Source organism: Acanthochromis polyacanthus, chromosome 1 (genome assembly GCF_021347895.1).
Source record: "Acanthochromis polyacanthus isolate Apoly-LR-REF ecotype Palm Island chromosome 1, KAUST_Apoly_ChrSc, whole genome shotgun sequence".
Classification (NCBI taxonomy): domain Eukaryota; kingdom Metazoa; phylum Chordata; class Actinopteri; family Pomacentridae; genus Acanthochromis; species Acanthochromis polyacanthus.
The window spans coordinates 39,602,764-39,617,818 of NC_067113.1; the positions used below are offsets into that span (position 1 = coordinate 39,602,764).

The 15,055-nt window shown below is 37.9% G+C and overlaps 1 protein-coding gene and 1 long non-coding RNA gene across 6 annotated transcripts in view; one reads left to right on the plus strand and one right to left on the minus strand.

Moving 5' to 3' along the window:
* The window catches only part of shank3b (SH3 and multiple ankyrin repeat domains 3b), an 88,137-nt gene that overhangs the window by 23,765 nt on the left and 49,317 nt on the right, over positions 1-15,055 (minus strand). For 3 of the 5 annotated variants that reach the window (XM_051953977.1, XM_051953947.1, XM_051953997.1), the window contains exons 12-17: positions 14,682-14,748; positions 14,332-14,554; positions 12,476-12,651; positions 12,284-12,397; positions 12,134-12,209; positions 9,779-9,861 (exon numbers count right to left, since the gene is read on the minus strand). In XM_051953977.1, the coding sequence (XP_051809937.1) occupies positions 9,779-9,861; positions 12,134-12,209; positions 12,284-12,397; positions 12,476-12,651; positions 14,332-14,554; positions 14,682-14,748 (739 nt within the window). The remainder of the gene's footprint in view (positions 1-9,778; positions 9,862-12,133; positions 12,210-12,283; positions 12,398-12,475; positions 12,652-14,331; positions 14,555-14,681; positions 14,749-15,055) is intronic. The other 2 variants (XM_051954097.1, XM_051954027.1) reach the window with 1 other exon arrangement.
* Positions 12,596-13,542, plus strand: LOC127535657 (uncharacterized). The gene is made up of 2 exons (XR_007944511.1): positions 12,596-12,720; positions 12,841-13,542. It is a non-coding gene; the product is annotated as an uncharacterized LOC127535657 (long non-coding RNA).

The following is a 15,055-nucleotide window of genomic DNA, read 5'->3' on the forward strand; positions in this document are numbered from 1 at the left end:
GGACGTCATACTAAACTATGACGTTTTTTGTCCATTTTCAGACGACATACCGGAAATTACGTTTTTTGTCCATTTTCGGACAACATACTAAACTATGATATTTTTTTGTCCATTTTGGGAAGGCTTACTAAACTATGACGTTTTTTGTCCATCTTCGGATGACATACCAAACTATGACATTTTAAATTATTTTTTGGCCTTTCATCAATAGACTTAGTGAAGGAGAGACAGGAAATGTCAGAGAAGAGTCTGGGGGAGACATTCAGCAAAGAGCCACGAGCGGGAATCGAACCCGGGCTGCTGCGTCTTGACCAGCCCCTGTATATTGGTTGCCCGCTTAACCCATTGAGCTATACGGGTGCCCATTTTTTTTGTCAGTGTTTCGGATGACATACTAAACAATGACATTTTTTGTCCATTTTCGGACGTCATACAAAACTATGACTTTTTTTGTCCATTTTCAGACGACATACCGGAAATTACGTTTTTTGTCCATTTTCGGACGTCATACTAAACTATGTCGTTTTTTGTCCATTTTCGGACGTCATACTAAACTATGACGTTTTTGTCTATTTTTGGACAACATACTAAACTATGACATTTTGTATCCATCTTCGGACCATATACTAAACTATGACATTTTTTGTCCCTTTTTAGACGGCATACTAAACTATGACATTTTTTGGTCCATTTTAAATTATTTTTTGGCCTTTCATCAATAGACTTACTGAAGGAGAGACAGGAAATGTCAGAGAAGAGTCTGGGGGAGACATTCAGCAAAGGGCCACGAGCAGGAATCGAACCCGGGCTGCTGCGTCGTGACCAGCCCCTGTATATTGGTTGCCCGCTTAACCCGTTGAGCTATACGGGTGCCCATTTTTTTTGTCAGTGTTTCGGATGACATACTAAACAATGACATTTTTTGTCCATTTTCGGTTGGCTTACTAAACTATGGCATTTTTTTGTCCATTTTCGGACGTCATACTAAACTATGACGTTTTTTGTCCATTTTCAGACGACATACCGGAAATTACGTTTTTTGTCCATTTTCGGACGACATAATAAACTATGACGTTTTTTGTCCATTTTTGGACGACATAATAAACTATGGCATTTTTTGTCCATTTTCGGACGTCATACTAAACTATGGCGTTTTTTGTCCATTTTCGGACAACATACTAAACTATGACATTTTGTATCCATCTTCTGACGACATACCAAACTATGACATTTTTTGGTCCATTTTAAGTTATTTTTTGGCCTTTCATCGATAGACTTAGTGAAGAAGAGACAGGAAATGTCAGAGAAGAGTCTGGGGGAGACATTCAGCAAAGAGCCACGAGTGGGAATCGAACCCAGGCTGCTGCGTCTTGACCAGCCCCTGTATATTGGTTGCCCGCTTAACCCGTTGAGCTATACGGGTGACTCTTTTTTGTTAGTTTTTTGGATGACATACTAAACTATGACGTTTTTTGTCCATTTTGGGAAGGCTTACTAAACTATGACGTTTTTTGTCCATTTTAAATTATTTTTGGCCTTTCATCAATACACTTAGTGAAGAAGAGACAGGAAATGTAAGAGAAGAGTCTGGGGGAGACATTCAGCAAAGGGCCACGAGCGGGAATCGAACTCGGGCCGCTGCGTCGTACCCTGCCCCTGTACGTGGGTTGCCCGCTTAACCCGTTGAGCTATATGGGTGCCCATTTTTTTTGTCAGTGTTTCGGATGACATACTAAACTATGACGTTTTTGTCCATTTTCGGTTGGCTTACTAAACTATGGCATTTTTTTGTCCATTTTCGGACGTCATACTAAACTATGACGTTTTTTGTCCATTTTCAGACGACATACCGGAAATTACGTTTTTTGTCCATTTTCGGACAACATACTAAACTATGATATTTTTTTGTCCATTTTGGGAAGGCTTACTAAACTATGACGTTTTTTGTCCATCTTCGGATGACATACCAAACTATGACATTTTAAATTATTTTTTGGCCTTTCATCAATAGACTTAGTGAAGGAGAGACAGGAAATGTCAGAGAAGAGTCTGGGGGAGACATTCAGCAAAGAGCCACGAGCGGGAATCAAACCCGGGCTGCTGCGTCTTGACCAGCCCCTGTATATTGGTTGCCCGCTTAACCCATTGAGCTATACGGGTGCCCATTTTTTTTGTCAGTGTTTCGGATGACATACTAAACAATGACATTTTTTGTCCATTTTCGGACGTCATACAAAACTATGACTTTTTTTGTCCATTTTCAGACGACATACCGGAAATTACGTTTTTTGTCCATTTTCGGACGTCATACTAAACTATGTCGTTTTTTGTCCATTTTCGGACGTCATACTAAACTATGACGTTTTTGTCTATTTTTGGACAACATACTAAACTATGACATTTTGTATCCATCTTCGGACCATATACTAAACTATGACATTTTTTGTCCCTTTTTAGACGACATACTAAACTATGACATTTTGTATCCATCTTCGGATGACATACCAGAAATTACATTTATTGTCCATTTTCGGACGACATACTAAACTATGGTGTTTTTTGTCCATTTTTGGACAACATACCAAACTATGGCATTTTTTGTCCATTTTCGGACGTCATATTAAACTATGGTGTTTTTTAAATTATTTTTTGGCCTTTCATTGATAGACTTAGTGAAGGAGAGACAGGAAATGTCAGAGAAGAGTCTGGGGGAGACATTCAGCAAAGAGCCATGAGCGGGAATCGAACCCGGGCTGCTGCGTCTTGACCAGCCCCTGTATATTGGTTGCCCGCTTAACCCATTGAGCTATACGGGTGCCCATTTTTTTTGTCAGTGTTTCGGATGACATACTAAACAATGACATTTTTTGTCCATTTTCGGATGGCTTACTAAACTATGGCATTTTTTTGTCCATTTTCGGACGTCATACTAAACTATGACGTTTTTTTGTCCATTTTCCGACGACATACCGGAAATTACGTTTTTTGTCCATTTTCGGACGACATAATAAACTATGACGTTTTTTGTCCATTTTCGGACGTCATACTAAACTATGTCGTTTTTTGTCCATTTTCGGACGTCATACTAAACTATGACGTTTTTGTCTATTTTTGGACAACATACTAAACTATGACATTTTGTATCCATCTTCGGACCATATACTAAACTATGACATTTTTTGTCCCTTTTTAGACGACATACTAAACTATAACATTTTGTATCCATCTTCGGATGACATACCAGAAATTACATTTATTGTCCATTTTCGGACGACATACTAAACTATGGTGTTTTTTGTCCATTTTTGGACAACATACCAAACTATGGCATTTTTTGTCCATTTTCGGACGTCATATTAAACTATGGTGTTTTTTGTCCATTTTTGGACAACATATTAAACTATGACATTTTGTATCCATCTTCGGACCATATACTAAACTATGACATTTTTTGTCCCTTTATAGACGACACACTAAACTATGACATTTTTTGGTCCATTTTAAATTATTTTTGGCCTTTCATCAATAGACTTACTGAAGGAGAGACAGGAAATGTCAGAGAAGAGTCTGGGGGAGACATTCAGCAAAGGGCCACGAGCGGGAATCGAACCCGGGCTGCTGCGTCTTGACCAGCCCCTGTATATGGGTTGCCCGCTTAACCCGTTGAGCTATACGGGTGCCCATTTTTTTTTGTCAGTGTTTCGGATGACATACTAAACAATGACATTTTTTGTCCATTTTCGGATGGCTTACTAAACTATGACGTTTTTTTGTCCATTTTCGGATGGCTTACTAAACTATGGCATTTTTTTGTCCATTTTCGGACGTCATACTAAACTATGACGTTTTTTGTCCATTTTCAGACGACATACCGGAAATTACGTTTTTTGTCCATTTTCGGATGACATAACAAACTATGACGTTTTTTGTCCATTTTCGGACGTCATACGTCATAGTTTACTATGACGTTTTTGTCTATTTTTGGACAACATACTAAACTATGACATTTTGTATCCATCTAAGGACGACATACCAGAAATTACATTTTTTGTCCATTTTCTGACGACATACTAAACTATGACGTTTTTTTGTCTATTTTCGGACGACATACATTTTTGTCCATTTTGTGACGGCTTACTAAACTATGATGCTTTTTTGTCCATTTTCGGACGACTTACTAAACTATGGCATTTTTTGTCTATTTTCGGACGACATACACTTTGAAGTTTTTTGTCCATTTTGGGAAGGCTTACTAAACTATGACGTTTTTCGTCCATTTTTGGACAACATGCTAAACTATGACATTTTTTGTCCATTTTGGGAAGGCTTACTAAACTATGATGTTTTTTGTACATTTCAGAGAAGGCTTACTAAACTATGACGTTTTTTGTCCATTTTCGGACGACATAATAAACTATGGCATTTTCGGACGTCATACTAAACTATGGTGTTTTTGTCCATTTTCGGACAACATACTAAACTATGACGTTTTGTATCCATCTTCTGACGACATACCAAACTATGACGTTTTTTGTCCATTTTTGGACGACATACTAAACTATGATATTTTTTTGTCCATTTTTGGACGACATACACTATGACGTTTTTTGTCCATTTTGGGAAGGCTTACTAAACTATGACGTTTTTTGTCCATTTTTGGACGACATACTAAACTATGACATTTTTTGTCCCTTTTAAATTATTTTTTGGCCTTTCATCGATAGATTTCGTGAAGGATAGACAGGAAATGTCAGAGAAGAGTCTGGGGGAGACATTCAGCAAAGAGCCACAAGCGGGAATCGAACCTGGGCTGCTGCGTCTTGACCAGCCCCTGTATATTGGTTGCCCGCTTAACCCGTTGAGCTATACGGGTGCCCATTTTTTTTTGTCAGTGTTTCGGATGACATACTAAACAATGACATTTTTTGTCCATTTTCGGTTGGCTTACTAAACTATGGCATTTTTTTGTCCATTTTCAGACGACATACCAGAAATTACGTTTTTTGTCCATTTTCGGACGACATACTGCACTATGACGTTTTTTGTCCATTTTCGGACGACATACTAAACTATTACGTTTTTTGTCCATTTTCAGACGACATACCAGAAATTACGTTTTTTGTCCATTTTCAGACGACATACCAGAAATTACGTTTTTTGTCCATTTTCGGACGACATACTACACTATGACGTTTTTTGTCCATTTTCCGACGACATACTACACTATGACGTTTTTTGTCCATTTTCCGACGACATACTAAACTATGGCGTTTTTTGTCTATTTTCGGATGACATACACTATGACGTTTTTTGTCCATTTTGGGAAGGCGTACTAAACTATGACGTTTTTTGTCCATTTTCAGACAACATACTAAACTATGACATTTTTTGTCCATTTTGGGAAGGCTTACTAAACTATGACGTTTTATTGTCCATTTTTGGACGACATACTAAACTATGACATTTTTTGTCCATTTTGGGAAGGCTTACTAAACTGACGTTTTTTGTCCATTTTCGGACGACGTGCTAAACTATGGCATTTTTTGTCCATTTTCGGACGTCATACTAAACTATGGTGTTTTTTGTCCATTTTTGGACAACATACTAAACTATGACATTTTTTGTCCATTTTTGGACGACATACTAAACTATCACTTTTTTGTCCATTTTCGGACGACATACTAAACTATGACGTTTTTTGTCCATTTTCGGATGTCATACGTCATAGTTTACTATGACGTTTTTGTCTATTTTTGGACAACATACTAAACTATGACATTTTGTATCCATCTTCGGACGACATACCAGAAATTACATTTTTTGTCCATTTTCGGACGACACACAAACTGTGACATTTTTTGTCCCTTTTAAATTATTTTTTGGCCTTTCATCAATAGACTTAGTGAAGGAGAGACAGGAAATGTCAGAGAAGAGTCTGGGGGAGACATTCAGCAAAGGGCCACGAGTGGGAATCGAACCCGGGCTGCTGCGTCTTGACCAGCCCCTGTATATTGGTTGCCCGCTTAACCCGTTGAGCTATATGGGTGCCCGTTTTTTTTTGTCAGTGTTTCGGATGACATACTAATCTATGACGTTTTTTTGTCCATTTTCCGACGACATACTAAACTATGAAATTTATTGTCCATTTTCGGATGACATACTAAACTATTATGTTTTTTGTCCATTTTCAGACGACATACCAGAAATTACATTTTTTGTCCATTTTCGGACGACATACTAAACTATGGCATTTTTTGTCTATTTTCGGACGACATACACTATGACGTTTTTTGTCCATTTTGGGAACGCTTACTAAACTATGACGTTTTTGGTCCATTTTCAGACAACATGCTAAACTATGACATTTTTTGTCCATTTTGGGAACGCTTACTAAACTATGACGTTTTTGGTCCATTTTCAGAAAACATGCTAAACTATGACGTTTTTTGTCCATTTTCGGACAACATACTAAATTATGACATTCTGTATCCATCTTCGGACGACACACCAGAAATTACATTTTTTGTCCGTATACTAAACTATGATGTTTTTTGGTCCATTTTAAGTCATTTTTTGGCCTTTCATCGGCTTTTTATTATTGATAGACATAGTGAAGGAGAGACAGGAACTGTCAGAGAAGAGTCTGGGGATTACATTCAGCAAAGGGCCATGAGCAGGAATTGATTCTGGGCCGCTGCGTCGTGACCAACCCCCGTATATAGGTTGCCCGTTTAACCCATTGAGCTATACGGGTGCCCCTTTTTAGTCAGTGTTTCCGATGACATACTATGGCGTTTTTTGTCCATTTTCGGACGACATACAAAACTATGGCCTTTTTTTGTCCATTTTCGGACATAGTATGTCATGTTCTGAAAATGGACAAAAAACGTCATTGTTTAGTATGTCGTCCGAAAATGGACATAAAATGTCATAGTTTAGCGTAAGTCATTTTTTGTCTGAAAATGGACAAAAAACTTCATAGTTTAGTATGTCATCTAAAAATGGAGAAAAAACGTCATAGTTTAGTATGTTGTCTGAAAATGGACAAAAAACGTCATCGTTTAGTATGTCATCCGAAATTTGACGAAAAAGTCCTTTTTTGTCCAAAAATGGACAACGTCATAGTTTAGTATGTCGTCCAAAATATGGTCATGCTCCTGCCCTTTTCCTCACCTTTTCCTTCTTTTCCCCATTGTTGCCCTCAGTATGGTGTCCAAAATGTGAAAAAAACGTCATAGTTTAGTATGTCGTGATAGTATAGTATGCCGTCACATTTTTCATCAAAAACGTCATGTCACCACATTTTTTGGCAAAAAAAATAGTCGTATACCATTTTGTCACATTTTTTATCAAAGTATCATCATAGTATAGTATGTCATCGAATTTTTGGTCAAAAACGTCATAGTATAGTGTGTCACATTTTTCGACAAAAACGTTATAGTATAGTATGACCTCACAGTTTTCTTCAAAAACGTCATAGTGTAGTATGCCGTCACATTCTTTGTCAAAATTGTCATAATGAAGCATGTCGTCCAAAAAGTGACCAAAAATGTTATAGTTTAGTATATCGTCCAAAATATGACAAGAATGTCATAGTTTAGTATGTCGCTCAAAATATGAAAAAAATGTGATTGTTTAGTATGTCGTCCGAAATTTGACGAAAAAGTCCTTTTTTGTCCAAAAATGGACAACGTCATAGTTTAGTATGTCGTCCAAAATATGGTCATGCTCCTGCCCTTTTCCTCACCTTTTCCTTCTTTTCCCCATTGTTGCCCTCAGTATGGTGTCCAAAATGTGAAAAAAACGTCATAGTTTAGTATGTCGTGATAGTATAGTATGCCGTCACATTTTTCATCAAAAACGTCATGTCACCACATTTTTTGGCAAAAAAAATAGTCGTATACCATTTTGTCACATTTTTTATCAAAGTATCATCATAGTATAGTATGTCATCGAATTTTTGGTCAAAAACGTCATAGTATAGTGTGTCACATTTTTCGACAAAAACGTTATAGTATAGTATGACCTCACAGTTTTCTTCAAAAACGTCATAGTGTAGTATGCCGTCACATTCTTTGTCAAAATTGTCATAATGAAGCATGTCGTCCAAAATGTGACCAAAAATGTTATAGTTTAGTATATCGTCCAAAATATGACAAGAATGTCATAGTTTAGTATGTCGCTCAAAATATGAAAAAAATGTGATTGTTTAGTATGTCGTCCAAATTGTCGCAAAAATGTCATAGTTTAGTATGTCGTTCAAAATATGAAAAAACATAGTTTAGTATGTTGTCCAAAATATGACAAAAACGTCTTAGTTTAGTATGTCGTGATAGTATAGTAAAACGGTTGTATTTATATAGTGCCTTTATCCAAAGCGCTTTACATGATACGTCACATTCACCCATTGATGGTGGAAGCTGCCATGCAAGGCGCTAACCACGACCCACCAGGAGCAATTAGGAGTTCAGTGTCTTGACATGAGCTAGACGGGCCGAGGATTGAACCAGCAACCTTCCAGTTACAAGACGGCTACTCTACCCAACTGATCCATGCCGCCCCATAGTATGCTATCAGTTTTTATCGAAAACATCATGGTATAGCATGTCACCACATTTGTCAGCAAAAAAAATCATAGTATACCATTTCGTCACATTTTTCATCAAATACGTCATGATATAGTATGTCATCGAATTTTTCGGCAAAAACGTCATCGTATAGTGTGTTATCACAATTTTCTTCAAAAACGTCATAGTCTAGTATGCCGTCACATTCTTTGTCAAATTTGTCATAGTGAAGTATGTCTTCAAATTTTTTGCCTAAAACGTCATAGTATAGCATGTCGTCGCATTTTTCGTCAAAAACATAGTTTAGTATGTCGTCAAATTTCAACATAGTATCGCTGTTTCATCACTGTAGCGCAACAGTTTGAGTGGGTGACCCATAATCAGGAATGGAGTCCCTGATGCAGCAGTCATTGGATGGAGAGTGAAAATTTATGACATCCTATACTGTGAGGTTTGTGATGTGAAATTTGATGACATTGTATACTATGATGACAGCCTAGTACAAGAATAAAACCTGCAAGAATTAAATTAAAATGACATGAAATCAATCCTGGTGCTAGGAAAAGATGACACATTAATTCTAAAAACATTTGATTTTGACACATTTTTTAGCTTTTGTCACATTTCTGAATCAGTTGATGAGTTGTTTGGTCTCTGAAATGTTGAAATAAAAACTTAAAAATGTCACGTTTTATTTCCCACTACCCAAAGATATTCAGTTTACTGACACTGAGGAGGAAATAAACAGAAAACGTTCACATTTATGAAGCTAAAATCACAGTTTTTCTTTGAAATTTGTCCAATCGATTATGAAAACAGCTTAGAACTAATTCATTAATGGCTGGAACAGTGATCATAAACGCAGCAGTAATTTTATATTATGTTATATTTACTTGCATTGAAGATACAGAACTCTTATACACATCTGTCAGAGAAGCTTTAAACTGTAACAGCTGGATGTTGCCTGTCTTTTAGAATAAATAATGAACAATAAATGAATCTTCTTTCTCTGTATCCGAGTTAGAACTGAACCAACTGTTCATAAAAGGTAAAGCAAATTGTGAGGGAATGTAAAGCTTCTCGCTGTGACCCTTGCGAGGTTCCGTAGGTTGTTACGAAACAACACGGCAAAGCTTCACTGTTTTAAATATCTCTCTTTTCGTCTTCCTCCAAACGCCTACCACTCCTCCGTCCGTCCCTTGCTTTTCTACCTTTAGCTCCTCTGAGGACGAAGCCAAATCCTTCGCTCTCCCTCTTCTGCAGCACCGCCGTCTTCTCCTCAATCACGTAGTCGCTGAAACGCAGAGAAACCAGCCGATAAGATCTTAAATTTAAAGACACGTAAGCTGATCGGACTTTGTTAGACTAAACCACTTAAAGAACACATCTACACCAGTGAAAACGTTTCAGTTGGACATTCAAAAAATGTGCAATGGGGCACCATGACAAAGACCTCCAATCAAAACTTTCATCCTGTAAACTGAAAACGGCAACACAGTAGTTGATAATCGACGCTATCAGAACAGTTTGTCACATTAAGAAAGTGTGTAGTAGACGTTTCCCTCGTAAAGGGGCACCATGACAAACACCTCTGTGCCACTTAATGACCTCTAACCAAAACTTTCCTTCTTTAAACTGAAAACAGCAACACTGTGGCTGATAATTGACGCTGTCGGAACAATTTGTCATATTCAATGTGTATAGTGGATGTTTTAGCTAGTATAGGGGCACCATGACAAAGATCTTTGCACCACCTAATGATCTCCAACCAACTTTCCACCTGTATACTGAAAAAAATGGCTGATAATCTATGCTATTGGAGCATTGTCACATTAAAAATATGTATAGTGGATATTTTTAGCTAGCAAAGAGGCACCATGACAGAGACCTCTGTGTCGCTTAATGACTTCCAACCACTGAACTTTTCTTCTCATTTGAGGTCATTTCCTGTTTTCAATTGCAATTTTTTTTTCGAAATGTGCTTTCCACCACTGTTTTCTTTCGATAGCAAAGATATTCTGTATTAGCCGATCCTTAAAATGAGATTTTTTTTAGATTTCTCCTGATAAAAATGTTCTATTTTAAATCCCAAAAGGTCTTAAATTATGCAGTGATCATCAGATCTGTTTGTCATTTTACTCGTTTCTATCATCAGAATTAAAGATTTCAAGTAAACCGTACATAAGAATTACCAGAGTGGTGACTTGTGTGAAAGTATAACACTGTTAGTTGCATTGAACACTGTGTTTATTGTCAAATCAAAGGGGATTTCTTGTCATATTGTTATGTAGAGATGTAAATAAATTCATGTTAATGTTGACTGAAAACACGCCTCTCACCAAGCTGCATTTATTCTATTGAGAAAATCGTATTAAATAAAAATAACCTTGAAGTGTGCTGATACCCTGATGTTCCGTATTTTTGTTATTTTTGATCTTTGTTTCTTAGTGATGTTGATCTTTTTTATTACCTAAACAATGTTTTCATAAATGTTTGCACTTGAATATTGTTGCCTGTACAAAGTTTGTCATAACTGTTGTTTCTGTTGAATACAATTTCTTTACAACTATTAAAGGTTTTTTTTAAAGGAGGGTCCTGATTTGAATTAAAGCTCTGAGGAATGAAAATGTGATTTACTTTTCATATATGTGTCAAAAAAGTGTAAAAAAAATTTAAGTTTATTATTATTCAAAGCAGCTGTTAAAACATAAGTAAACACTTGAGAAGAAAAATGAAGAATGTTATTTATATCTGCAATAAATACTTCTGTTTGATTCAATCTTTCTTTGTATATTTATATTGTATTTGTATTTGTATTTGATTAAAAATGGTAAATTGAATTTAACATAATATTTTAATTGATTAAAACTTAAAATATTTGTGTTCATTTTTTCACATATTTGCTGCCTGATGGCTTCCCTAAAATTTTAAAACGTTTTACTTCTTAATTAACAATCACACTTAAGTTTTCAAGACCTCCTCACGTTAATTTAAATCTTTTACTCAGCAGATTAAACCCATTAGAGCTGAGTGACATGTTGTAAAACCAGGAATGACATTTAAATGTTTTAAGATAAATGAATCTAAACGTTAAATGTTGTTAATTTTGGTAACTCTTAAGAACAGTTTGCTTGAAGTCATGAATTATAGCAAGAGAAATGTTTAAAATAATGAATTTAACTGTATTAAATCCTGATCAGTATTGGCATCAAATTTAAATTTAAGACCTTTCTTCACTAAAAATGAAACTTTTATGGGTTTAAATTTAGTTTATATGAATCATTTATGAAAAGTTTAGAGACATATTGGACAACTTTTTATATTTTGGGCAATTTCTTTTTTATTTTTGATAAACGAGTTATTTTGGACCAATTTTGAGTTACTGCAGACGAGATATGACATTTGCATTGATCAGTCTGGACTTTTCTTTCTTTGAACAAACATTTAAAGATTTTTGGAGAAAGAACTGATTATTATGAATCTTTTAATTTACTACTAATAATATTTTGTGTGGTGGTTTTAATTTACTAAAATAAGTTACTGGAGGTGCAGTTCTGCCGTCTCACCTGTAGGAGGTGTAGTTGTCGTACGATCCGACCGTGTAATGTCTGAACAGCCTCTTGGTTCGATCCTCCCTCGTCTCTGAAACACACGTCACACGTAAGTCTGTCGTTTACTTCCTGTCTCCCCTGGTGTGTGCAGATCATCATACTCACCCAATCTCGGGTCGTATTGTCTCATCTGGACTTCTTCAACACATTCAGCCGGAAACCAGCCGGTTCTTCCTTTCACGCTTCCCTCCCAGAACCCTCCCTCCCCGATAGACAGAACTGAAACACAACAGAGACGTTAGAACAGCTGGTACCAGAACCGGTACCATCATGGTGGTCCGGTTTCCTGGTCCCCACCTTTGACCCGCTCTCCTCGGTGCAGCTGGATCTCCCCGGTCCCCTGGGGGACGTGGGACCGGGTGGCGATGAAGGTCCGACCCGGCACGGCACTGTACAGCCTCCTCTTCCTCATCTGGGGGGTGAGTGGAGGCGAAGGAGGAGGGCTGGTCTCCACATGGCCTCCACCGCTTGGGCTGCAGACCAGTAAGAACCTGGTTTAACTGGACCTTCGTATTCTGGTTCTGATCAGTACTAGAATCCAGGTACAGGTTACCGTGATGTTTCATATATTTGTGAAACTGAATGTGAAATAACCAAACGTATTAAATGCCTTCGTCACCCAATAAGTTCTTCTTTGACATTGAGATAGTGGACTCCTACAGGTACCTGGGTGTTCACTTAAACAAGAACCTGGACTGGACTACTAACACCAGCACACTTTACAAGAAAGGTCAGAGCAGACTCCACCTGCTCAGAAAACTGAGGTCCTTCAGGGTGCAGGGAGCACTTCTGAAGACCTTTTATGACTCTGTGGTGGCATCAGCCATCATGTATGGAGTGGTCTGCTGGAGCAGCAGCATCAGACAGGAGGAGACTAAACAAACTGGTAAAGAAAGCCAGTTCTGTCCTGGGCTGCCCCCTTGATCCTGTGGAGGTGGTGGGAGACAGGAGGATGATGACAAAGCTGTTGTCTATCATGGAGGACACCTCCTACCCCCAGCAGGAAACAGTAAGATCAGTGGGCAGCTCCTTCAGTGACAGACTGCTTCACCCGCGGTGCCTAAAGGAGAGATACCGCAGCTCCTTCCTTCCTGCTGCAGTCACTCTTTACAATCAAGCTCCCAGTAGTTTCTGTTCACCCATTTATGAACTGTGCAATAGGAAATGTAAATAATGATGATGTGCAATTTCAAAAAAAAATTACTGTAAATACTGCTTTCTTTTCTTCTTCTGAAGAAAAATATTTCTATTTATATATATATACTGTGTGCTGCACTCTTTCTTTGATTTAAGTGTTCTATTTGCTGCTGTACACTGTAAATTTCCCCGCTGTGGGATTAATAAAGTTTTAATCTATCTATCTATCTATCTATCTATCTATCTATCTATCTATCTATCTATCTATCTATCTATCTATCTATCTATCTATCTATCTATCTATCTATCGTCAGCGCTTCCTGTTATTTCTGTTACTTGGAAGAAATGTACAGGTATTTCACCGCCTTCAGACACCTGGATCAGATGTTTCCAGGGGCGTCACTAGGTTTAAAGGACAGTCACCCCAAAAATAGTATATGGTAAAAATAAATAAAAGTGCACACCTAACTCAATGAACAACCAGAACCTTCACAGTGCATTTCAGACTAACTAGCTAGCTAAGTAGCAGCGTCTCACGCTGCCTCCTGTACAGGGACTCTCTCCTACAGAGTGTCCCAGCCAGGTTTTTATTTGTCAAACAGGGAGCATTTGGTTCATTAATTACATGGGCCTTTCTGCTGTTAGCTGGAGGACTGGAGCTAACTTACTGTTACTATCAGCAGTGATGAATACCTACTCATCTGCTGCAGGGACCGAGTGGTTGCAGGGAAAACGTGGACTGGATTTCAGTGATGTGAGCGTGCTCTATATGAACAAGTGGAATGGACTGGATAAGGACGCACTGGGTCGGACTCTCGACCTTCCACTATGAAGTGAAGGGAAACTAAGATTTATGATCATATTTAAGTTAATAATGACTGGTTATGTGATTATTTAAACTCATATTCTGGACACATTATATTGAATTTGTCAGCATTTTTTTGTAAAAAAAAAACAAAACTTTTTTTTTTTAAATAAATGAACACAAAATTATCTACCTGTGCAGGTGTTCCTACCTGAGGCGGCGTGTGTGTCGTCGTAGAGAGTGTGTGTGCGTGTCGTGGTGTGTTTCCAGGCTTTGGAGGGAGGGGCCTGGCGAGGAGGCGGGGCTTTCCAGAGCGTTGTCGCTGGCCGAGCGAATCAGGGAGCGAGGAGACGACAGGCCGTTCCCCGCGGTTGCCCTGGTAACGCCGGCCCTGCGGCGCTTCGTGTAGGACGGAGTTTCTCTGAAGGGAACTACTTATACGCAAACACACAAAAACACACACAGACACAGACAGAAAGTTAGCACACAGCTATAGACACACAACCAAGGACACACAACTTCAGACACACAACCATCTGATTTAAATGTGTTTAAACTCACCAACGTCAGAAGTTTTGTGGATCTTGATGATTTCTGCCAAATCAAAGTTCCCAGCGATGATCGCCACCTACAGACACACAGCAACAACAACAACACAACTGAGCTTTGTTGTCTTGATTACTGAAGTAATTTAATCCTTTTAGGGTAAAGCAGCAGAGTTAACGGATGATGATGTCACATATTTAGGGAGCTGCATTTATATTGTTCACTGATTAATTACAAAACATAAAATGTCAAATAAGTGCTTCAGTATTCACCCTGTTCAAGGCAGTACTTAGTAGAAGAACTTTCAGCTGTAGCTCCATCAAAGAACATCCCGACATCATGATACTGCCACCACCGTGCCTCACATAATGATGCTACCCTCACCATGC